We start from the raw sequence: 26,155 nt of genomic DNA, 5'->3' as shown, positions 1-26,155 counted from the left end.
CTGTTTTTCTGCCTCTTTGGTGCGCTCCACAAAATTTGTAGCCCAAGATCTGATGGATATCAGAAGATACACAGCATAAGTCATATCATCCTACTTTGTGCTTGGAGATGCCTCATTTAAGATTGGATCAGCCTCTCCTGCCTTCCTTTTCTTGCTCTCTGTTTCTGTCCATCTTTGTTTCTTTCCTGCCCCTTTTTCATATTTTCTTCTGATGCTCTGTGGGTGTTTGATTTATGCAAAATTTAACCTTAAAATCTCCCTTTTTTTCCCCAACCTAGTTTGGTATGGTGGAGATAAAACTGGAAGATTTAGATCTGTAGTTTTAGGTGTGTGTCTGAGTTGGATAAAGTTTTTCTTAGTTTTCTTGTTGAAAAAATGAGTTGGGTTTTCTTTAGACTGCCTCATACTTCTTATGGTAAATGTTTGCTGTTGGGGCATAGGGAAGGCTGGTGGTTTTGAACTGTTCACTGAAAGCAAAGGGCAGATATTTGTATGTTGCTGTGATGCCCCCAGGCAGGAAATCTTTTTAGTTAGGGTTTCTCTCAGGGCAGCTTGTTGCAGCCTGGGGAAAGGCGGCAGCTGCGAAGACTCAATCATGAGGAGATCAGTGCCCTCTTTATCAAGGTGCCACTTTGTTGGGACGTAAACATTGTCATCTACTGCCTTCAGAAGGTCTTTAAATCTCATGTCCTGATGAGGCAAAGGAATCCTGGTAATAATCATGTTTTCCATCAGGGATCGGGGAGGCACTTTGCTTGTAGATGTCATTGCTTGGATGTTTGAAGAAGGAGGTTGGTTATTTGCTGGTGTGGATGGTGATTTCTCATGAAGACATGGTTTTCCAGCTTCAGTCAAATCTTCAAAATCATCCAGATTCTTCTGAAAGTCCAAAAATGGCTGATACATGGGCTCATGTGGCATACTTTTGCTTGATGACTTAGGAGGTCCAAGGTGGACCAACTCTCTGCCTGCAAACTTGGAAACTAAACAGAATATAGCATAAATCAGATCAGCTTCTGCTGGAATGGTATTTTCAAGAAAAATAACATGTTAGTATCAAAACAGCTTATCCCATAATAAAAAAGGAAGTACTTGCAATGGCATAAATAAAAGTAGATCTTGACATAGAATGCCGTTTTGCACCAAGGATTTAAAGCAAATGGTGATCTGGAGGTAGGCAAACAGCAATTTTTGGTTGGGTGAACAGTCTTAAACGAGCATCTCAGCATAAAGTTGCCTGGCTTAATTTTAGTGACTATTATTCATTTATGCTTCTGGGTATTTATCACATTAATTTAACCATGCCACATAGGTGAATGGCTGTGGGCGTGCAATAACTGAACCAGAAATAAGTCTAAATTCAGACCTGGAGTTTGATTATCCAGTACTGTGCATCTTCTATATTTTTGAAACTATGGAAAATGATGCCATGGATGTGAGTGCAACCCCTTCTTGAGTATAAACAAAGTATTGACACCTGCACCATGCTCACATTCATTCTGGCAATGTAAATAATTTCCTTTTTTTTTTTTACTCATAAACGTCTATTCTTGGAAGTCACTTAACAGTACTAGTACCATCCCAGGGAGACTCATAGAGGAGCTAACCTGCACAATGACACGGAGCTGTTATCTGAAATCAGTACTTGCAGAGTATAAATTGGATCAGGTGTTCACCTGCTAATTTTTTCATTAAATCAATCACCAAACTTGGGGCTGGGAAACAATTGCTCAAAATACTTGTAATTTCAAAACAAAGAGGAGGGATATTTTTATAGCCTTTTCAGGAATTGTGTTCCTTTTTTTCTCGGACAGATATCCTAGTACCCTTTCAGACTAAGATGCTAAGACTGTGTTTCAGAACCAGTACCTTCCGGCAAGTTTTCTTGGTTTTCCAATGTAATTGCAATCTCATCTTCTTGAATAGCATCTGGCATTGCCAGAGTTAGTACAGAGGGAAATGCCCTACTGCCATAATTCCTGAGGTTTTCCAGAGTGTCCATTTCAGCCTTCTGGGAAATCTGAATTTCTGACTCCTTATTCAAATGTTTATCAGGATTAATACTGTGTTTTTCTACTTCACTTTCCCTCTGCAAAATGATCAGACACCATTTGATTAGTATGGAACAATAAAGCACCTTGAACTTTAAAGGAAAACCCAGCATAACACGTGCAATGGGAAACCTTGTTTTCACACAAGCCTTAGTTACTGTTGTGGTTTAACGCCAGCTGGCAACTAATTACCACACAGCTGCTCACTCGCTTTTCCATGGGATGGGGGAAGAGAATCGGAAGGGTAAAAGTGAGCAAACTCAGCTGAGATAGAAGCAGATTAATAATTGAAATAAAATAAATAATGAATTATAATGAAAAGGAAAATATCAAAGAGAGGGAAATAAAATCCAAGAAAGACAAGTGATGCAAATGAAAACAATTGCTCACCACCAACTGACTGGTGCCCAGCCAGTCCCCGAGCAGCAGCCCCCAACCTTCCCCCCAGTGTTATTGCTGAGCATATTGTATGGAATATCCCTTTGGTCAGTTGGGGTCAGCTGTCCCGGCTGTGTCTCCTCCCAAATTCTTGTGTACCCCCAGCCTGCTCGCTGGTGGGGTGGGGTGAGAAGCAGAAAAGGCCTTGACCCTGTGTAAGCACTGCTCAGCAACACTAAAAACATCTCTGTATTATCAACACTGTTTCCAGTACAAATCCAAACCATCGCCCCATACTAGCTACCTTGAAGAAAATTAACTCTTCCCCAGCCAAAACCGGCACAGTTACACACATCAGCTTTTCGTCAGAGCAGACCCCATGCCAGAGGTTCTTCCTGACACCCAGCTGCGCATGGACTGACAGACTCTGCCTTCTACCACACAGGCCACAGGGAGCAAGTTTTCATGAAAACCCACTGGAGACTAGAATGCCATCTTTGGAGAGCCTGTAGCATTTCCTTTGAGTCTTGTGGCTCATGGAGTCTGCTAACAGATGTCTAAGGGAGACCAGGGTACCACACAGCTCATGCTGCAACGCCAAAACATTACAGGATGCTGTGAGCCACCCCCCAACCCAGGAGGAAGATTGTTGTGGGACTGTTGCTGTCTGCTGTGAGAGCGGGCAGTCAGCACGGGGCTAGAGCAGTCCTGGGAAGGTTTTGCAGTGGGATTGCACCAGGAAGACTTCTATGGAGCTGTGGTAACAGGACTGTGCGTCCTAACAAGAGCGTGGGCTGCAGGACTCCCTCCTGCTGCAGTGCCGTCACTCTTACCCCTGCATACATCCTACGTGTATGTGAGGGTGTGTTCTCATATGTAGCACACTCGTCTATTCCACGATCCCAGTTTTCAGGGTCCTCACTGTGGTAGCCTCATGCACACTGAGTTTCAGTTATCAAAACCTTGTGAAAATGCAAGGTCCGCACAGTGAAATAAATCCCCTTCCGCAGCGCTAAGTGCCGCGAGGAGCTATCTGCACCACGTGCTGCTTCTGCCAAAGGCCCTCTTCTCTCAGGTCTGGTGCTCCTGAAGATGAAAGTTCTGAAATACATTGACTGTCCACCTGGATATTCCAGCTCAATACCAAGCTTTTCTGCACATTCTCTGTATCACCTTTGACACGCTCACTTTGCTGTTACACAGCTACCACTTCAAGGATTATCTCTAGTAAGTTTTGATCTTTTCACTGCCATCCCCACATGATACAAAGGTCTTGCTTCCAGAATCAGAGAAGTAATTTGTTTTACTATGGTATATTTATCTTCCATGGTTTTCTTCTATTCTTTGCATTGCAAAGTACTCCCCCTGTGAAAAATATGTTTTTAATCTAACATGCAGTTATAAAAAGTGGGTGTAATTTGCGGAGAAAAGGCACTTTTGAAAGCTTGCATATATTTTGTGAGTTAGCAAAAATGTTTGGAAAAATTTGAAGGGCCCCAAACCTCAAACTTGTGGGGTTACTCTATCCTTCCTACATATTTGCAGCACCCAATCACAATTAAGGAAATTATATTTAAAGTATTTATAAAAAGAAACACAATACGTTTAAGTTGACAACATATTGCTAAAACCACACTAGATCAATTGGGAATTTGAGATGTCATAAGCATTTTAGGCCATGCAATCAAATAGTCTCCCAGGATTTTACACACTGCTAGTTAAGAAAACAAATTTTCATCTTACATTTTGCAAGCTGTCACCTTATATACAGTATATCAGAAAACTTGCCATGACTGGTTTTACTGCCAGACCTCTTAAGAGCTAATTGGTTAAGCACCTGGGCAGGAAGCTTTTTGGCAGAAATGCTATTTTCTGCAAGGACTAGCTATAAAGTTCTGGATGGCAAATTGTAATCATTAAGGCTCCCTCTTCTACAACAGAACACATAAAATGTAAATACATTGCTTGAAGAAATTACGATGCATAAAAGGACAGGCTGTGTTTTAAGTTTATCCAATGACTTATGGCTCAAATTTGAACATGGAAAGGATCTTATGCTTTTTTCAGGGTCAAGCTTTCAGCAGACTTCTCTGTAATTGCACCCAGGAAAATGAGAATCACATCTGTTTGCATCCACCAAAAATACTATTTGCATGTACAAATGTTAACTCATGTATACAAGGAGGAGTTGCAAATACAATGACTTGCACTGTTTTTTCAAAAACAGTTTGAAACATGAAAAATAATTTCCAGAGACTTTTTTGCAGTTGCAGATTAGAAGTTCTGCTCAAAATTCTTCCCCAGGAAATTGTATGTTTCTTTGGTATTGTGTGAAAAATCATAGCATAGTCTGCTGCCTGGAATGTGTTGGGTGCAGTGGTTTGTGAATATGTGTTTGAATTCCAAACAGTGTTTTGAGTTGATTGTGTTGGTGGAATTTTTTATTGCGTGTTATTCATGAGCATTGTCATGAATGCAAATACTTTTTCGTTTGTGTTGATATTTGATATGTTTGGTTCTTTTTGGACAGAATTTTCAGAAGAACCAGATGCCAACTTTCTCTGCAATTCACTGAGGGGAGGTTTTTAATTTGCTCAAAAATACTGTAGTATTTTTCTACCATAAATTTACTCCTTTATAAATATTAGCTGTCTCTAAATATCTCTTTTCATAGACGGACAAGAATATGCAATAGCCTTTATGGTCCTCGACAGAAGTCATGTAAATGAGTGGCAATTTGTTTTCAGGGTACTTCATTTTACCTGTGACTGTTAATTGTTAGTTATTTGTTTTGCTCACTTAGGCTTAAATTTGTACTCATTTAGATGCCAATGCTAATTTTTGTGCTTTAATTTTATGCACACAAGTTGCCTTGTTGAGCTCAGTGAAACTATTCACATACTTAAAGTTAAAGCAGATGCACACATTTGCAAGATCTGGAAAGCTGAAAGGAAATTATGTGATTTAAAGATGGATCACACACTGCTAGTAATAAATAGCAAATAGTTGGCATTGTACAGAATAGAGAGAACATCTATCCATGCATTTTGAAATATCCTTGGCATAATTTGTGATACAAATATCAAATACCCATGCTGTTATAATTAAACCTCAGTAACATTATCAGGATCTCAACATGAAGATGAAGAAAAAGTGGGAAATTTCCCCTTCGCACTCAGTTAACAATCTTTACGCTCCTTCCTCAGCTTCAGTTTTCTGTGGCCGGGTGGTCAGAGAAGCGCAGTGCAGCCTGCCAAAGAGGTGGTTGAATCCGGCCTCTTTTAGACCAAAGCAGAGAATCCTCCCCCCAAGATAATGCCCTGCCAGCTGCCTCCTCCGAGAGCCACGCCAGCGCAGTGTGGGCTAAGCTCCAGGGGAGCTGGGGGCTGCTCTTGGCTCTGCCTCTGCCCAAAAACGTCATGCCACCCGTGTGGGGCTCCGCCTTGGGCTCCAAGAGATGCATTCTTTTCTTTTCCCTATATACTTTGCATATGCTTAGGGCTAAGTTTTGCCATTGTGTAAGCATATGCATAAAGTAGCTTTTGCTGAAGAACAGGCCAGAGGATACTGGAAAAATAAGAGCACTGAGTAAGAACGCCCAACTTGATTTCTTGGCCAGCTTTCCCCTCGCTCTCCTCTCTTTTTTGCCCAAAGCCTGGCCTTTCTGGGCAATAGGAATATGCTTGAACATTGGGGAAACCAACGTAAGGGGGTAGCACTGATAGTCACGATTTAAAAGAGCTCCTGGGGAGGAGTGATTGCACAGGTTAATTGTTTGTAAGGCTTGAATAAGAACCAACCGAGAGGTGATCATTATTAACTAAAAAAATTTGCAGAGCCTAACTACTAGTGAGGGAGAAGTATTAATTTTCATAATGCAGAAGAATGTAAGAGGCAGTGGATGGACAAAATTAAGAAACAAATGGTGTAGAGTGACTATCTGGGAAAAAAAATTATGAGTTTTATAAACTTTGATAGTTTATAGTCTTTGGTAACAGAATAATCTCTAAATGGTACTAGTAGCAGGCTTTGAGTTTGTAAGTTTAAAGGTAGTATTTACAAACCCTGTGCTAACAAACAAGAGGAAACACACTTTTAACGACAGGGAAAGATGGGATGAATTGGTCTTTTCTAACTTCCAAACTTAGACATAGTCTTAGTAACAGATTTTAGAAGGTATTATTTATGATAGAATCCAATCTGCCAAATTTAGGCATCTAGCTTGTGCCTATATTTCAGGTGCTCAGCAAAGCTGTCCGCCTAAAAGTGAGTAATTTCCCTGCAAAGCTGTCAAAGAGAGGTTCTGTCTGCCTAAATGCAAATTTAAGAAGTCCCCACACTGAACACATGAAGATTTGGAGATCAGCATTGTTTTGTGGTGCAGAAGGAAGAGCCGCACACCTGGAAGCTACATGGGAAAGGGTGTAGGGAAGGTGTAGAAATGGGGAGTTGTGGTATGACACAACTGAGCAGACCCCAGAGCGTGTACCCAGTTCACATGCTAGACATGTCCCTGCTAGGCTCAGCAAGGGGAAGTGCAAAGTCCTGCACCTGGGGAGGAACCAGCTCATGCTTGGCAGAAAAGGACCTGGGGGTCCTGGTGGACACCAAGCTGATCATGAGCCAGCTGTGTGCCCTTTGCTGCAAAGAAGGGGAATGGTGGTGTCCTGGGCTGCATTAGGAGGAGTGTTGCCAGCAGGTCGAGTGGGGTGATGCCTCTCTACTCAGCACTGGTGAGGCCATACCTGGAGTGCTGTGTCCAGGTCTGAGCCCCTCAGTACAAGAAAGACATGGACATACTGGAGAGAGTCCGGTGAAGGGACATGAAGATGATGAAGGGACTGGAGCATCTCTGCTATGAGGAAAAGCTGAGAGAGGTGGAACTGTTCAGCCTGGAGAAGAGAAGGCTCAGGGGGATCTCATCAATATATACAAATACCTGAAGAGAGGGTGCAAAAAGGACGGAGCCAGGCTCTCTCCAGTGGTGTCCAGCGACAGGGCTATAGGCGCTGGGCACAAACTGAAACATGGGAGGTTCCCTCTGAACATCAGGAAGCACTTTTTCACTGTGAGGATGACCAAGCGCTGGCACAGGTTGCCCAGGGAAGTTGTGGGCTCTCCATCCTTGAAGGTATTCAAAAGCCATTTGGGCATGGTCCCGGGCAGCCATCTCTAGGTGGCCCTGATTGAGCAAGAGGGTTGGACCAGATGACCTCCAGAAGTCCCTGCCAACCTCAGTCAGTCTGTGATTCTGTGAAAGTCGCCACTGTTTTGAGCTGATAGGTGGCTATTTTGTGTCAGTACCAGTTTGGTTTTAAACCTTTGATTGCAAAAATGTCAACACAGAGAAAGAAAATGTCAGTCATTCCTTTGTTACACTTCCCTTCTTTTTGTCCTTGCTGTACCAAAACCCTCCAGCATGCCTGGGAAATATATATATACACTAGGACTGACTTCAAAACAATGATTTATAGTGTTATTACCTTAACACTCTGAGACATTTTTTGGGTCTGTGCTGGAACTGAGCTTGACTCTCCACCTTAAGAGGGCATTTTTGATGCCAGGAGTGGCAGGAAGCAGCGCAGCCCCTTAGTCAGCTTGTAGCTTACTTTGTGCACACGATTGCTTCCCTCTTCCACCCAGGTAGGATGCTGAAAGAGGTCACAGGGGACGTGAAATGCTACCACTTGCCTTGAAGTCTAGATCTCTAGGGGCTGTAAATTAGCTTGATGTCCAGAGAATCAAGAAAGCTGGTCAATAGCCTTCACAATACGACTCTTTTTGAGTGACTTACGGTTTAGCAGATCCAATGCAATATTATAATATGAAAAAAATCACATATGTGAAGGAAAGCCTCCTCCCCCTAAGCATGCACACACATGCTCCCCAACTCATATTTTTGAGTTATAGCTCTGCCTGTAAACACTGCACAGGCTGTTGCAACCTTGGGGCTGTGTGCTGGGATGGAGATCTGGATCTACTCAAGCCCATCTGAATAATTTCTAGAGGAGTCAACTGGACCTTCTCAAAATACAGCTTCTCCAGGGCAAAGCCTTTGAATGGGAGACTAATCGCTGATGTGTGTTGTTTTGTAGCTGAGACTTTTCCCATTGCACTTGTGTGTTAGAAGCTGGAATTTGGCTTCCTGTCTGCCTAGTTTCTGCCTGAAGCAAAATTTTTATGACTGAGCTGTGAACCCCTTAGTGGAGATGGTTGTAAAAGAAAAGCTTACAGCGTTTTTAACTACTTGTGGCCTTACCAGTGATTTTCTGAATTTATTTTTAAAATTTTTGTTCCTTCTGATTTAACTTCACGTCCCCGAGTGAGTCGGAGCTGGAGTGTGAGCATAAGATACAGTGGTAAAAATACAAAAAAAGGTGCTGGGAAAAGATTTTACAACTTTCACAGCTTCCCACTCACCTCCCCAGACTTTGGATCAGGCCCTCACGGACCAGTCGGAAAGGGAAGGGATGGTGAGGTCACAGAGATGCTAATGCTCCTGTTCCCAATGGAAAAGTAATCTTTTATGTAAAGCAAAATAATTCTCAATCCCATTACAACCGGCAGCCCATTGTTATAATGCATTAGGCAGTAAAAAAAGGCATATTTATCTCTGGGAAAAAACATGTCCTGAAAATCACCTCTGAGAATGCGAGAACATAGGTGTCCTGAGACTGCACCCAGATCTGCAATTTCACTACTGTTTTTCATGAGTTCCCTTCCATGGACAACCACCTTTTTCACATGTGCTGTGTGGCTGTCGCGATGTTACTCATAAGAATCCGGGGAGCACTTCATGCTTGTCATGATCATGATATCTTACCTGGGCTCTTTTGCGGTCTTTCTGATACCTGAGCAGTTTCTTCAGCAATAAGCAATAAGAAGCCATTGCACGAGAGGGTCTGTTATTTATTAAAATGTTGATAACTTCTGAAAGACTGAAGTCCATCATTTCTGTCATGTAGTTCAAAACAACAGGATTCAATTCACTGGAGCAAAGTCTGAAATATTAGGAAAAAGTATTTAAATACAAATGATGCGTTCAGGTACAATGTCAGAATTTACAGTAAGTGGCCAACACACCTTTGTGATGTAGCTGGACTAGGCTAAGCCAATTGTTCAGGCAAATTATGATACACAGTTGTGCAAAAATCCTCTGTCTGGCTCTGCTATCTTGACTGCTGGGCTGAGGCTCTGTTGCTGCATTATTAAATATCTTATTGTTGATATAATTGATTACTCTGAAAGGACACCCACCAGGCTTAAGCTTGAAAAATTAAAAGATGGAAACCAGCATTTTCTCATTTTAATCTAGTGTGTATATTTTGGTTCTCAGTACAGTAGTCTCAAATGGATTAACAGAGAGATAGTGTGTGCATGTGCGAAAGACGACAGGAAGAGCCCCAAAGGCAGGAAAATCTCAAAGGACAAAAAAAGAACTACAGAAAATACAAGGGGATTTTTATTTTTATGAAAATCAGATTGTAAAATAAAACTGGTTAAGTTATAATGATAATTATTTTACTCACAGGCTCCTATGAGTACTAAAGTCTAGTAAAGGCATTTTTGAAATGCAACAGCCTTGGCTTTTGAGACTCCTAAAACATTTTTTCAAACTCTTAAAACTTCAGTATGAATGGGCACAGAAACACCTGTGGGCAGGGAAGGAGGGCAAAGGTAGGTAGGGTGGGCAATTCTCAGAGAAATGAACAAATTGCACATAGATTTCTAATAGCTCTGGCTGTGGCAGGCGGTGGATCGCCTGGATTGTGGTAGGAAAACCTGCCGTGCATCCTGTAGGCACCATTGCAGACGGTGCAGATAACACAGGCCAAATTACTCTCTTTTTCAATTGGTGTAAACTATTTACTTTTACAGAATGATTTGAGCATAAAATATTTGACCCATGGCTACCTACTATCTAGCTACTTTCAGCTGTGAGAAAGATGTAAAAGGTCCATCACTGAAATTAGGTAAAGACACGCAAAGTATACTTCGCAGCCTCCCAATATGAAAGATGAATAACGCCTTGAGAGATGGCAATGTTTAGGTGAAGTGTCATATTGCACGTACCTATTACAAAATTTTTTAATCATCTTAAACCGTAAAGTGGCTTGCCAAGAAAAAATGGAGACTAGTTAAAGGCCAGTTACAAAGATGGATGAGAATAAAAGTTACTAGAATAACAAGAACTTCTATGTAATATAGAAATGTTCCCTCAGGTGGGCATGTCAGACCCAGTTTTGCAGGAAAGGGTTAGAAGCCCACTGTCTAGAAATTAGCGGCACCAGTGAGGCACATTGAGAACAAAATTATTGATCCAATGGATATAAGCAGTTCTATAAGGAAGTTTTCTCTTACATAAAATTTATCCATGCTTAGAAAAGTTGATGTGGTGTTTTCTGAAATAAAATTCTGTCATTTTGGAACAGACCTGAGCATGTAACAAAAATCTTCCAAAACAAACAAAAAAATTCCTAAAAACCCCAACACTTCCCCCCCGCAAACCCTGAATCCTGAAACCCAAGCTAGAAGAGAGATGATGTGAAATTTGTTACCTGTTTTCATAGGCAGCAGCATTCAGCATTTTCCTGGTGAAGCCTTCGTTCAACCATTTGTCTTTTATTGCTTCTTTGACTCCAGGCCTCTTAGCAGGGTCAGGCTCAAGTAAGGACTGCAGGAAGTGTACAGTTCCTGTGCAGTATTCAGATGAGACGGCTTGTTTACTAGTAATATCATTATTTGGGCAGTGCAAAATTTTCCTTTTTCAGAAATGTGGCACTTCCCCTGCTTCTCCACATTGTAAGAACCTCAGCCAAAATCCAGCCTGTAAGGCTACCTCTGGACTACCGAATAAAACAGCTCCGGCTCTCTGAGACTGCTGTGGTCCCATGTGGTGACCCTGTTCCCCCAAGGACACCTGAGCAGGGTGGGCAGCACGGGCCAAACCGTGCCAGGAGGCATGCTATGGACCTATGAATGCTGCTATAGATACAGCATTGGACCTCGCTTCCTGATTTGCTTGATTTACCCCAGTGAATGCAGCCTATGGCATCAATACCAACCTCAGCGTTGTGCTCACTCAGCATTTGATCAAGGGTCTGAGAAGGGGCTCTTCTCCTGTGCCAGCTGACTGCCCAAGAGTTACGTTCCTCACACAAAGAAGATAATCTCATTGATAAAACCCTCTGTATTGAGGGAGGGAGATGTGCCCATGTGCTCATATGACATGTTGTGCTTTGGCTTCCTGGAGTTGGGACAGAGAAAGCTCAAACATTCCCATATGTCTGCCACTCAGCTCCAAGGCTGCATAAGGTCCCTCTCTTTTTTTTTTCTTCTTGGGAAAACTCTACCGAATTCTTCCATACTCCTTGGGGATGTTTTGAAATGAGCAAAATGGCAAGTAAGCATTAAACTGGGAACATACTGCTCCTTTCACTTGTAATCTCCTTCAGAAGAACTTAGATCTAAAGTATGCAAAGCTTGTTTACTACTGCTCTCTCACTAAATTCCCAATGGGCAAGGGAACAATGGAGTTATCCGCAATCTTCCACTGACTGTGTGGGCTTTGTAGAAAAGCAGAGATAATGCATTTATTAGTAGAAGCTATAACAATAGCATAAATAAGAAAAAATAGAAATATAATAATTGCAGCTATGGAAGGCTTGTAGAAAAATCGAGCTGCTATCTGGTAACCAATCTCCAAAGAAAGATACATGAAAGACTAATGTACAAACATTAGGGACAGCTATGGTAGATATCCTCATACCATTTACTGGGCGAGAAAAAAAGAAATTGAATCATCACATCGTCTTAATACTGTAACTCCGGACTAGATCCAGCTAGCTTAGTCTGGAACAGTCTGCTGCTTCCCAGCGCTTGGCTGCAGGCAGCGGCTGAAGTTAATCTTGGTTCCTTCATTCTTGCCTAATGTCAGAGCAAAGCTACTCAAAACGATGGGGAGATATGAACTCATGCTGGTAGATAGTTGGGCAAAACACATCTCATTCTGCTCTGCTTTCTGACCTGGTTAGCGAAGCTGCATGATGATGGCAGTGAGAAGGGGCCCAAGCCTATGATGTTCAACAGAGATTATGCCAGTCCAGGTGGAGAGAAAACAGGGACTAAAGCCAGAGCTGTACAAGAATGATTGTAAAGCAGCAGAATTTTGAGCTTTGAGGAAGTAAATTTTGGGCTGCTAACCCAGAGTGTATATACACCAACATGACTTCTGGGTTTTGGAGCCACGGGCTGTAGTTCAGGCTGGTGCTTTTAAGAACTATCTTTCCCAGTTATCCTAAAAGACTCCATAGACTGTACCTCATTAAAGGTTGTTAGTAAAATTCAGTGAAAAATGTTGTACTTTCTCATGAAAAGTATGAACAGACTTTTCACAAAAATAACCCTCCCATTTCTTTAATTATCTCAATATTGTGGGTTCTGTCTGTAGCCAAAAGATAAGCCTTTCAGGAAAAATTATCTAAGGTTTTGATAATGGATTTTTGGGAAAAACAGGAAAGAATGCCTGGCTATGACACACAGCATGGGACATGCTAAACATGACAGTGTTCTCATTTACTGCACAGCTGCGCTGCTTATGTAAAAGCAATGCACATTTTGTTCCCCATATAGATAAGAACCAAGAGTAGTGGTCTTTTGAAGAGACAACAATGTTATTTTGCTACTAGCCTGAGATAAAGAAATCTTGCCTAAGGCACACAAAAGTTATTTCTAAATGCAGACAAAGAAACTGGAAAAGGTACTGCTTATTTTCCAGAAGATTGCCTTATTGCTAAATTCACTTTATTACATGGGTTAGACCTTTTATACATCAGTATTCTTTATGAAAATTTGAGAGCTTTACCAGGGGAGATATCTGGCGGAATAGGGCTGATTTCTCCAATTAACATCTTTTGATGTAATTGCTTGATATTGAAAGGTTCCACCGTGAAGGGTAATGTGCCAGTTAGCATAGCAAACATGCTTACACCTCTGTCAAAGAAAAAACCAAACATCAGAGCTCCATATAATGCTAACAATTTTTTTTTTTAAACCCACAAAGCTGTGAGCCAGGTTTCACAGATTTGCCTTCAGTATCAAGAACAAGATTACAAATCACCTCCAAGCAGCAATTTGCACTGAATACACATCTTACTCCTTTTTTCTTTGTGTAAATGCCATTTTATACAGAAAAGAATGTTGTGGGAAGTGCGTATAAAAGACTGTACAGTGAGTGACTGGAAAGCCTGCAGTGTTGAAAGTGGAAACCTGCTGTTTATTTTTAAAATAAACTTATTGGAGTGTCAGTGTAGTGTACCCAGCCCATCAGAATAAAGCATTTTGGTTTGGAGGCTGAGTGACAACACAGAGCTGGGACTGATGTGATAGATCCTGTTCCAAATAGTAATTCAGTTCTTCTTGCTTTGCTCAGATTGCTAAATTAGGTGTGACTTATGCCTAGAAGGCATTTGTTTTGTAACAGCTTGCTCTTGGCTAAAGACTTAAAACTTCAGCTATTGCAAAAGACTAACAGTCTGCTAGCTGTGATCAGCAAACTTTGTGAAGGTTTGCCATTCGGTCTGGAGAAGTACCAACGTTCGGAAAACTTCCTTAGCTGTCCTGAGGTTGCGAACGCGGAGGTTTCCTTGAACACTCTCCATGGTACTTCCTTGCTCCAGCTGAGCTGCGCCACCACAACAGCACTTCTCCATCCTTTGCCGTTTCTCTGTTGAACTCAGTCGAGAAAGTCCTTTTAGGAATTCAGGCAATTCTAATTTAACTGATCTGGTTCATACATTACTGAAGATGATCATAGAATTTTTGGGTTGAAAGGGACATTTAAAGGTTATCTAGTCCAACCTCGCTGCAATGAGCAGAGACATCTTCAACTAGATCAGGTTGCTCAGAGCCCCGTCCAACCTGCTGACCTTGAGTGTTTCCAGGGATGGAGCATCTACCACCTCTCTCTGGCCAACCTGTGCCAGTGTTGCACCACCCTCATCAGGAAAAATTTCTTCTTTATATCTAGTCTGAATATACCCTCTTTCAGTTTAAAACCACTACCCCTTGTCCTGTCACAACAGACCCTGCTAAAAACTCTGTCCCCATCTATCTTATGAGCCCTCTTTAAGTACTGGAAGGCTGCAATAAGGTCTCCTTGGAGCCTTCTCTTCTCCAGGCTGAACAACCTCAACTCTCTCAGCCTGTCCTCACAGGAGAGGTGCTCCATCCCTCTGATCATTTTGGTGGCCCTCCTCTGGACCTGCTCCAACAGGTCCATGTCTTTCCTGTGCTGAGGGCTCCAGAGCTGGATGCAGAACTCTAGGTGGGGTCTCACCAGCGGGGAGCAGAGGGGCAGAATCACCTCCCTCGACCTGCTGGCCACGCTGCTTTTGATGGAGCCCAGGAGACGGTTGGCCTTCTGGGCTGCGAGCGCACATTGCTGGCTCATGTCCAGCTTTTCGGCCACCAGTACTCCCAAGTCCTTCTGGGCAGGGCTGCTCTCAATCCCTTCATCCCCCAGCCTGTACTGGTACTGGGGGTTGCCCTGCCCCAGGTGCAGGACCCTGCACTTGGCCTTGTTAAACCTCATGAGGTTCACATGGGCTTATTCCTCGAGCTTGTCCAGGACCCTTTGCATGGCATTCCGTTCCTCAGGTGTGTCGACCTCACCACTCAGAATGTTAAATGTCAATGGTTAATTGAATAGAGTTGTTAACAGTAACACACTTAGTAGTTAATTGTAGATAGTATCTGATGGTATGTTAAACTTGAATCTTTAATAGCTGCAACAGACTATTTCTCCTCTAGCCAACTGAACTATCTGTTTTTGTTTGAATATAGCAGCTGTTTCCTCAATTCAGGTGGTGCATGAGAGCTAGTTGCTTTCCAGTCCTCCAAAGAATGTTTAAAATCTTATGCACAGAAGTCATGATGAGGCAAAACAGGCACTGCTGTTTGCTCTTGCCTCATAGGAGCCTTAGCTGTATTGCAGTTGAATATGGTTGGTTTTCTGCATGTGCTTCTGACTGAAAATGGCTTTCTCATTCCCCTTGTAATGACTCCTTGTCAGTCCTGATGCATAACGTCAGTATTTCTCCACTACAGTGAAATTTTTTTATTCCAGAGTCCAGCTGATCTGTGATGCTTTACTTATTTTGTGACAATAGAAGTATCTAATTAATATTTTAGGATATCAGAATTCCCTTTTCCACTACGATAATGTGGACAGTTCGGATTTAAATTGTAAATATATCTTATGTCTAAGATGCAGAATATGTCTATGTTAAACACCAAGGGCCATATGTAAGTTTTATATAGCCTTTGACCTGTTATGTGATGTTTATTAACAGAGTGATCTCAGTAAATGTTCTAAGGTTACGATTTTGCTTTCTTTCAGACATCTGAAATGTGAATAAGTATAATCCTATTTAAGTGCTGACAGCATCCTCTAGACCTGATTCGCCTGTGTTATGTCTACATAATTCAGACTAGCACTCTTGAAATCCAGACTTATACTGAAGTAATTTGGTACAATTTGCCCCTTCATCCCTAACTTTGTGTACTGTTTATATCCTGTAAATTTAGAGGACACTGAGTCATAAGAATCATAGTTTGTCAGAACCCTAATATAGTACATCTGCCAGAAGCAGGTCTTGAACGGAATAATGTGCATTATATATTTATGTGTATACAAATCCTCTTTCTCTTTTGAGCATATAGGAATGCTAAGCTTCTACTTCAGACATCTGAATCAGATGCCTATGTGTGACTACCAGCAATCTTGTAGATTAAACTAAAACAGATCTAACGGATCCATATAAATAAACATGAACTGCCTTTGGACAAAACATGGGCATGGAGAGCCACTCTCCTATCCAAGTCCGTGAAGATCAATGGACACAAACATGGACTTAATATACTTTTTCCCAGCTCCATCCAGAACAGCTGTCAAAAGAGTAAAAAACCACAAACTTGACTGCTAGAACTGCAAACTGCAAATGTAACTGAAAAGTCTGAGATGATTTATGTGAAAAGCTACTCTTCCAACGGCACCTCCTGCATTCTTCTTTATTATGAGACATACCCTACAGATACAATGAACAAGGAAAATGGAGTCCATTCAGGTTTGTGCCACCTCTGAAGTAAATAGCTCCACTTTTTTATCATAGTCTGTTATAAAGGGCCTGGCCAAGGTATGGATGAAGGACTTCTAGCTTTGCTGTAACCACATGCTACATGCTTTGGTCTGTGTGTCCCTGAGACTCAATTTTCCTGTTTAGATGTCTGCCTTTGGCAAAACATGCCTCGGGCAGAAAATGCCCATTTGTCAGCCCAGGGCTTCCAGGACTTCTGATTTTAACAGAAGTTACGCCGGTATCAGCTGTACCTGTGTGCCAGAAGGACAGGAGGGTGGGGGGTTCATCTGAGCAGGCTGGTACATACAAGCACTTTCTCTGTCTTTTCAGAACAGGCTCCTAGAGCTGGATACCCTACCTTCTGCTGACTTCCCTTGCCACAGGCTTACTCCAGAATAGCACATGCATTGCTCATTCATTTTTTTTCCAGTGTTCTGCAATGGATACACATTTCAAGATATATTTTTCAAACCTGTAATTTTTTTTTTTTTCTGGCAACCCTTCTCTGATAAATCTCTGCTTTCCCCATTGATGCCCCAAAGCTCTGCTTTGGGTGCCACCAACCTATTTACATCGGAGTCTTGTCTAAACCATTCAGTGCTGAGAGTGTTTCAATAAGTATATTTTTAGATCTACTTACATGGACCAGACATCCACCTTTGGACCATATTTCCTATGAGCAAGGAGTTCTGGGGCAGCATAAGCTGGGCTTCCACACTGGGTATGTAACAGCTCCTGGGAGAGACCCTCAAACTTTGCAGTATTGCTCAGTCCGAAATCTAACAGTCACAAAAACAAAGGCGAGGAATTTTTAGTCTCTTCTCAAAATAGTTTAACTTTATGAATTGGTTGAAGATAGGAGGAAGATGAAAACAGTAGCTGGCTTTAGCATCTGGTGACATCTCAGCTGTGGATGCCAATTTGGGTTAAATTGTGCCATGAATTAGCAGAGGTAACAGTGAAGTTACCCAGCCGTGGGGCCGTACGCCTGATTTGGGTGATTTCGGTTTAGCTATTTTAGTTTCCCTCAGTTCGCTGTGTGTTAGTACAAGAGCTTAGCTACACAGCTGCATTAGCATGGCTTAATGAGCTACAGCATTCGGCTCAGCTGGGTGTGCTTTAGCCTGCTGTAAACGTGGGGTAAAATGTGCTAACTTAAGCCTTTTTCTCTGTATATGTGCATGTGTGCAAGGGGGAGGGAAGAGAAAGGTGTGATTGTAAAGGACTGGCTGGCTATAAAACAGGGGTGAAGAGTTGGTGCCTTTTTTCTCAGAGGTGTTAAGCTTTTAAAAGTTTGGGAAACACTGGGTTAAACATGTGGCGTCTCTAAAAGTGAGCTTCCCTTGCGGGGATTTTTCTGTGCGGTTTCCATAGGATAAAATTAATGTTTCTCTGAGCTGTGTTAACTGCTTGGTGCAAATTCCCTCATTTTTATAAATATTTGCTTCACAACCTTAGTAAAGTTTCTGTTAGTGACCAAAACAGTCTCTCTTTTTTTTTTTTTTAGTATACCAAATTGTGAGGTTTCTAGTTGGAGGAATGACACGGCAGAAGTTGTGTCCATACCTGTGTTTCAACCCAGAAGATTTATTTCTTAGTCTACAAATCACTCTTGCTAGGAACAGCTTTCTACACATAAAAGCTGTAATTGTTTCTTGCTTCTCAAGCAATACATGAGGGAAAACAATAGGCAAAATTGTTTTCCTTGTTCTCTTAAAAATATGTTTTAGTTAAAGCTCAAATAAACAAGCTGTTAAGTTATACTTCATAACTTTTATTTATTCTAAAAGCTCAAATATGTTTATGGAATAATTGCAAGCTCACTTATAAAATGTGCTGTTTAAATAGTAACTGAACTGTCACTGAAAGCCACACAAAATAAAAAGCTGAAAACACGCTTCACAGATAACATGCACCTACCAACGATTTTGATGTTGTTGTTCTCATCAAGAAGAAAATTTTCAGTTTTTAGGTCCCTGAAATGAAGACTAAAAGCAAACTTTAAGACGCCTGATGTCCCAGCTAACCATTTACAGACAGTTTTTAGCAAAATTTAATTGAAATAATAACAATAGTTCTGCACAGCTCTGCTACAATTGTAACAAGATCCTTATTCCTTCTTGAAGTTTTCAGTTGGGAAAATGGAAACTTTCTGTATTTCAAGGAATATTTTATGGGTATATATTTAAAATAGACCCTTCATTTTAGGAATCATCTGTTCTATTGATGTATTTTTTTTTTTTAAATGAACAGCATTTATTTCTTCTTTTGAATAGAAGTTGCGTGTACTTGGACCCGGAGTGTTTTTGTCTTTGTTTGAAGTACTGAGCACTGTTGAGTATTTCTGCTTTCTTTGTGAGTAAACCATGCCTGGGAGATACGAAGGATGAGAAGGGATCTGGAAAGTGAGGGCTGCCTTGCTCGCGGAGGAGGGGAGGTGTACCAAAGCTGGGTGGGGAAAGATACCCTGAAGGTGGAGACATCTCCACAGGGATGCTTATGTAAATATGGTCAACCAGTATCAGCCGTCCCTGCAGGAGGATGTAATTCAGAGCTGCGGGAAAAATGCTGTTAGCTGGCTCAGGCGCTTACTTGCTTATTGTGGGAACATTTATATCCTTACAAATTAAAACCAAAAGCTGGAATATTGCTCCACTGTGGGGAGCGCCCAAAGTGGCAGCTGAAATCTTTCGCAGAGCGGGGGAATCCTCAGCCCGTGTAATTTGGGTGTTGGGAGGAGGCCCAGGGGCCCGCGATGCTTTGCCGACTCCCATCGCGGCCTCCCGCGTGCCGCTGGGGGCTTCCCTCGGCTCTGCGGCGGCGCGGGGGGACGGAGCAAGTCTCAGAAACGGCTCTAGGTACATGGATTTCCCTCCCCGCCCTCTCTGAAGTCATGAAGCATTTTATCAGCCCAAAGACCTCGGAGAGTACAGGAGGAAGCTCTGTGCTGGGAGAATGGGCAAGTGAGTCAACGCCCCGTCTTCTGGATCGTTTTGGCAACTGTGGCAACAAAATCAACCATAATCTTGCATGGACAAGAAAGGTACTACCTGTGCTGTGAAAAGTAGATTCAACCTCAATTTAAGCCATAAGGATTTGTTGGATCAGTGCTGATTTTAGTGCTACATATGAAAAGTAATCCTCGAGAAACAAAATAACTGATGAAACATAGCACAGGATTTCTGATGAGCGATATTAATTTGCACTGAAAGTAGTTACAAAACTGGCCAGTTTTTCATCAAGTATATTATTAAAACAATAGAAAATACTGATTTTCTGAGGTATATGCCAGGGTTAAAAACCAGGAATGCCCATAAGACACTTCTGAGTAAAAGTAAATTAAATTAGCAAATTCCTAAGCTCATCACTTAGGAATGAGACCTTGCAACCACCAGGCACCTCTATTACACTAAAATAAAGGGGCCCCGGGCATAGACCTAAGCTCTGGCACACAATTATCCATCTCATGAACCATGATACCGGGTGTGATTTTACTAGCACCCTCCCCGTGGAGCAGCAGCTGTTCCCAACAGGCAGCTTGGGAACCCTCCTTTCCTTGTGCTAAAGCAATGCGAAGAGTTGAGCTTTGTTCAGTGCTTAGATGAGAAAATCAGATTGACTTTGTGAGGTAACTTTCCTATTCCTGTGCTCATCTTTATGGAAACATCGATGCCTTTTTTTCAGAAGAGGATACACCCACAATTATGCTCGTCGGTTTAACCTCCACAGTGAGCTGCTATAAATCACTGCAGCTGGAGCTGAGCAGGGAAGCCCTTCTAGATCCTTCCCAGTCTGCTTCTGGTATGAGGTCAAGGCAACCTCACAAGGCTGTGAATCTCAAAGCTACCAGCAGGTCACAAGTTGAGGTACTGCTGACCAAACATACACCTGCGACCTAGCAGGGCAGCTGGGTTCTTGATGGACCATGTAACTTCATAAACCCTGTGACAAGGCACTTGAGAGTCAGGGATGAATTTCCTTGGGTTAGAGGGGTTTGGTAGTAAAGCAGGTCTCACACCACTTTGTACCTGGCTGCTCTCGGAGTGTGCAGCAAAATTCTTCTCTCTCGCAAAGCTTTCCCAGCAAAACGTTTCAAACAGGAGAAGAGAAATGTAGGGGAAGAGGTTGTGCTACTCCCCTGCTCACCAGGAAGAGTTGTTTCCAAACAAAAAGAAGGGAAGAGGGCTGGGGAAATTCATGAGGAATGTTGTCATGGGAAGAACATAAATGTTATGATCATGGACACTGAAGAAATGCTGTAAAATAGATTAGTTAGGGAACTGGCAAGGCAAGGATGTCAGCCTGAACTAAGTGGGTGAAGCCCCTTGGGTTTATTTTCTGGTGGATTGGGGGTTTTTTTTGTTTAAAATCTCTAGGTCAGATACTGACTATTTATTTCTTGTCCATTCCTTATTAATTAACAAACCCAATTAAGTGCTTGCTTGCAAGCATTTCACATTACAAAGCACTTGTAAATGCTGAGCCATCACATTCACAGCTTATTTGTTTCATGGTTGCTGTAACAATACAGTCAACTGGATTACTTGTTAGGTCCTGGGGGCTTTCTTGATGAGTGCATTTACCATTTAAAATTAAGGATCTGATTGACCGTGAATTATTAAGTAAAACAGAAAAACGGTGGGAAAAACTGCTTTTTGCCTGTTCTCCCACCTAAAATGGAAGTCCTTATTCTGCTACTCTTGGCATATGCACCAAGATCCCCGGTGGGGGCAAGAAGATCAGCTCTCCTTGCATGGGCTGCTCAAGTTCCTCTAGCAGTGGCTAAAGTGATGATCTGTCCCAGTGATGTAAAAGCCAGTGTGGAAGGTCAGCAACTGCCACAGACCTGGACCCGCAGGACCATGTCCTCCGCACAAGCAGTGAGCTGTGATTCCTCAGTCTTCTGTCCTGAGTGATGTGTGGTTATTTCAATATGTTGTGGCTAACCAAATGAAATCAATATTTATATGCATAGCCACAGTGAAATATTTGAATTAGATACACATTTGTCACCAGATAATTCTGAGATAATCGTGGCAAAGTATTAATTTGTTGTGCTCATCAGCTCTTATCCCTGGACTTTGTTACTTTACTCCCCAAGGAGTGTGTAACAGCTTATCTTCTGCCACTACTGAGAATAAAATGCTTTATTAAGATGAGCTGAGAGAACATAGTTTTCTTTGCAAGCCCTGTTTTTATGAAGGAAAATTAAAGAAATGCTCTCAGTGAAGAAGAGCACTCTACCTTCTTGCACACTTTCTTTCCTTACTGTTGTTTGGAAGGGGTGAAACATCTTACCTGTGAACAATCCCCTGGCAATGCAGGTGCTCTACTGCAGACAGAATTTGCCTGGTGTATCTTCTTACTTCCCCTTCTGCCAGCCTCTTTTTGTCACAAATTCTGTCCAGGAGGTCCCCGCCAAGGCACAGCTCCATCACCATGTAATAGGAGCTGTCAGACTCCAGGGTCTCATATAGCTGAACAACATTGGGGTGCTTAATCATCTGGTGTATCCGTGGCTCACGCTTCATGTTTTTTAAGACGTAGGAATCCTGCTTGGCTCTCCTCTTGTCAATGACTTTTATGGCTACCTAAATTGCAGGATATATGCAAATTGGCAACAAGCTTTGCAACCCAGATTCATTTTTAAAAGGATGGAGAGTGAGCTGACATGTGGGAGAAGATGTTTTAGACATGGTACTGATAATCCGTATCACCGAGGGAGACATTCCCGATGGAAGAATACACTTTTTATTTCTCTTGAGGGCTGAAACAGAAAGGCTGAACTCTGTCATATCTATCCCTCTGATTACATTAATAAATATGCATATATGAAATGTTCTCAAATGCAAAAAATCCCTATGTGCTTGACTGGTAGCTACATCTGTACTGTACCACAGCTTTTTTCTAATGTGTTCCCTTCTGACTTGGTCTAAAAGCCAGTCAAGATACTGGCTATAATGAGCTGGGATTCGGCTCTCTGCAGTTTGGGGAGCTAGTCAACCATTGAAGATACTGCAGCCACAAGAAAAGTAAAAATCAAAAAACCACTTGACAGTAATCCACCTTACCACAGTTACGTCTAGTGGTATGTTATTTTAGCCCAACTGAGCTGGAGATAACAGGTGGTATCTGTGTCCTGCTAGATAAATGATTGCTGTTGGAGTGCCTGGCTTTTCAGTAAGTGTTGTCCATAGCTTCAAAGGTCAGATACGCGACACTAATTACTCAATCAGGATTATCAGGGAAAGCAGATTTGAAATTGTCCTTATGCCATCAACCTATTCTCTTTCAGTGGGATGATATCTTTGTTGTCTATATTGTTTTATAATTGTGAAAACAGTTGCACTCAGTACATTTTCACACATGTGACTGATTATACATGAGCAATAAACTCAATTTATGAGGTTAATTTATGAGGATAAGGTTCAGAGGATAATTCACTGACTAGATTGTGGTTTGCAGATTAAATGGTCTGAAATTTTCTGACATAAGTTAGTGTGAGGTTACTTGCGACTCCTGGCACATGGTACCCTCTCATTAGGAGCTTACCTTCTCCCCTGTGGGGATGTGCAGCCCCTCCATCACCTTGGCAAAGGAGCCCTTGTTGATCATTTTGCCTATTAGGTAATTCCCAACTTGTCTGGAGTGAGGGAAAGTCTTCCCAGTCTCTTGGGGCATCTTTTTAAAACAAGCAGGTATTTTTGTATCCTTTATGGTTTTCTCCCATTCTGCTAATAACCCGTCCAAGTTGTCGGTATCTGTCATTTTGTCATCCAAGCCTGCTTTCGGTGCTGTGGGCATCCCCGGAGAGTCAGATTTGTATTGCTACTTTCCAGATGTAGCTTCTGATTCACAGCAGATCCAGGCATTAAGTCCGTACATCTTGTGGTGCAAGTGCCACCCTGCTGATCACACAGCAACTAATCCATCCCCTTCGAGCCTCCGTGTTTGTCACTGATCTCTACCCCGAGCACACAGATCTGCTCAGGCAGAGCCAAGTGGTAGGTTATTAAACTAACCTGATAGGCAATGTCAGTTAATGCCTCAGAGCTGCCGAGTCAGATGACACATAATCCCAGCATTAGCCTGGAATATACGGCTCTCCTCCTCCCAAACACATGCTCGGCGCAAGCTGCGCCAAACGAGACGGAGCCACAGTTCTCCTGGCGTGCGTATTGCTGGTGCGCAAGGGCACAGGTTTATTCTAAACACACCGTGGCAGCATGAATGCAAAGCTGAGTTATGTACCTGGTGCTGCGCAAGCCTTTATACATTTGCTGTGTAAAGCATATAAATATATACGCACTTGTAGCACATGGAAGTCCCAGGGTCCTAGCCCGACTCCGGGTCCCGTAGAGGTATCTTGCATTTCCTGGGGCTTGATTTCTGTTCTGTAAAATGTAGCAGTGGGGATAGCGTGTGTGTGTCTGTGTATGCGTGAGTATTTTCCTCCTTACAGCAATGACTGATAAAAAGAAGAAAAGAAAATAGTTTGTTGGGGTTTTTTTTTCCTACAGCTGTTGTCTCTCTATATCTATCTTCATTACCTGGGTTCTTTCCAAAGTCACAAAGTCCAAAGAGCCTTTCTAGAGAGTGTTTTCACACACCTGCAATTTTAGCCAGGAGTTGCCATCTGTCCCCACTGACTACAGTGAAATCTTAGGGAACCAAATCCTTTCTCCACCCTTTGTCACTTGGAGTTGAACAATAAGCGGTGTCCTGCTTGCCTGATTTGACTTGTGAAGCTCACAAAGGGCAAAAATTTGCCAGGATGAGTGAAAATGAGAAGGAACTTTTTAAAAGTGTTTAAAATCCAAAACTGTACACTTTATGTTTCAGACTCTTGTGGACAAGTTCAATGCATCGCCACCTGCGTGCAGCTGCTGGCAGGCACAGGGCAACCCCTTGCCTTTTAGTGTCTAAGTAAAAGATAAAGCTGAGCAGGTTTTCTCTTCATAACGTACTCAGTTGTCATGCTTTGACGTATCAGTTGCCCAGCTGGAATGGAACTTTGTTTGTTGACTTAAGGGGTTTTTTTCTGTTCCTTACAGAAAGCCAGAAACAAAGCAGACATGGTTTTCTGAGGGAAGAACAAGGAAATTCTCCTTGATTTGTGCTTACTATTTGCTCTGCCTGTCTTCCTAAACCACTGTTCATTGACCTTCCCACTAAAAACAAGAAAAATAAAAGTGAGGGGAACCACTGTATGGAACAGAAACCCCGTATTTCTGGCACATTTCAGAAGAAAGGAAAAAAACTCTTTAAAAATATAACAAACATTTAAAACATGATAGCTATCTAAGTTAACTATTGCTATTTTTGGGGAAAGTCCCAGCCTGACACCTTGAAAAATGTTGAAGTTAAAAAGCTTCCAAATACCTTTCAAAGTAATTTTTTTGGCACAAGGGAGGACTGAAAAAAAAGAGGCAGGGCAAAGGAGCAAAAGAGAGTCCACCTCTGGGTTAGGGAGTCCACAACTAGTGATCACAAGCCAAATGAAGCTGAAATCCTGGGCGAGAAGGGAGTCATTCGCCTGCACTAGTAACGTCTCTGCTCTGTGACACGGCTGCTGTGCGATGTGCTGCATTGCAGTGTGACAAACGTGTCAGAAGAGACCTAATAAAGCAGATCTCTGATAGAAGAGAGATGTCAGTAAGGAATAATCTCCCGCAAGGAGGAACCCTTGTAGGAAACTACAAGGTTAGTACCCTCGAAGGAATGATCCCCTTAATGGCTTCGAAAAACTAACATCCCTCCTCCCCCCAAAAAGCCCCAGGCTAAACCATCACCTATCTTTACCTCCTTGCACTCATTTGGGAGGCTGGGAGGGAAGGCAGTTCTGCTTCCTTGAGAACTAAAAAACACCAAACTAACAGAACTGCAGATCTGAAGGTATACAGGTTTCCTATCAGGAAAAAAAAAGTAGGTTTATATATAAATGGGAGACTAATTCCGTGTTTGAGAAGGCAAATTTTGCCTTATCACTCCATATTCTTAGTACCCTTCTAGGGAAACTGAAATGAAAAGTGTTTCTCACGATATCTGTGCTACTGATCCGGAAAACCTGAAGCCGTGTGTGAGCCGGACTTATGCAAAGGCCAGGATAGTTAAACAACCTCATTACATCCAGCAGAAATAAAACAGCACGAGCAGGAATTTGTCACTTCACAGCCACCATCTCGGATTTACTCCTGTGAAGCAAAATCCTGACTGCAGCTGTATCCAAAGACTTTCTTGTCTCACATTAGAGATGAGGCAACGTGGTCCTGGTTTTTGGTTTTTACCATAGCAAGATGAAGCCTTGGCTTAATGAAAGACTGGATTTTACTTCCCAGAGTAATTCTTTTTGAAGTCCTAATTTCTACTCTTGTGGATACTGCCAGTTTTGTAAGATCTAGTGTGAGATTTTTCAAAAGGGCCAAAACCTCAGATTCTTAGAGCTGTGAAGTCCCACTGATTTGACTCAGGAGTTCCCCTGAAGGCTGGCTCTTTGTGGTCGCAGAGCAAATGCCCTACCTGAAGATGTGCTTTCCAGAGGCACTGAGGGCATGCCAACCTTGTGGGGGGCTGTGTTGCTCTGTGGGA

The 26,155-nt window shown here is 42.3% G+C and overlaps 1 protein-coding gene across 1 annotated transcript; it reads right to left on the bottom strand.

Moving 5' to 3' along the window:
• Positions 1 to 231: 231 nt before the first annotated feature.
• Positions 232 to 23,371, bottom strand: LOC309404129 (uncharacterized protein; the record flags this gene model as incomplete). Its single annotated transcript, XM_081998512.1, has 9 exons — positions 232 to 983; positions 1,870 to 2,089; positions 9,253 to 9,430; positions 10,988 to 11,123; positions 13,294 to 13,421; positions 17,208 to 17,346; positions 18,488 to 18,543; positions 21,866 to 22,158; positions 23,120 to 23,371. The coding sequence occupies 9 exons, from the start codon at positions 23,369 to 23,371 to the stop codon at positions 232 to 234; spliced, it is 2,154 nt and encodes a 717-aa protein (XP_081854638.1).
• Positions 23,372 to 26,155: the final 2,784 nt, after the last annotated feature.

Source organism: Phaethon aethereus (assembly GCF_964289735.1).
Source record: "Phaethon aethereus genome assembly, chromosome: 3".
Taxonomy (NCBI): domain Eukaryota; kingdom Metazoa; phylum Chordata; class Aves; order Phaethontiformes; family Phaethontidae; genus Phaethon; species Phaethon aethereus.
The sequence above is the reverse complement of the archived record's forward strand: the minus strand, read 5'-3'. Positions and strand labels throughout refer to the sequence as shown.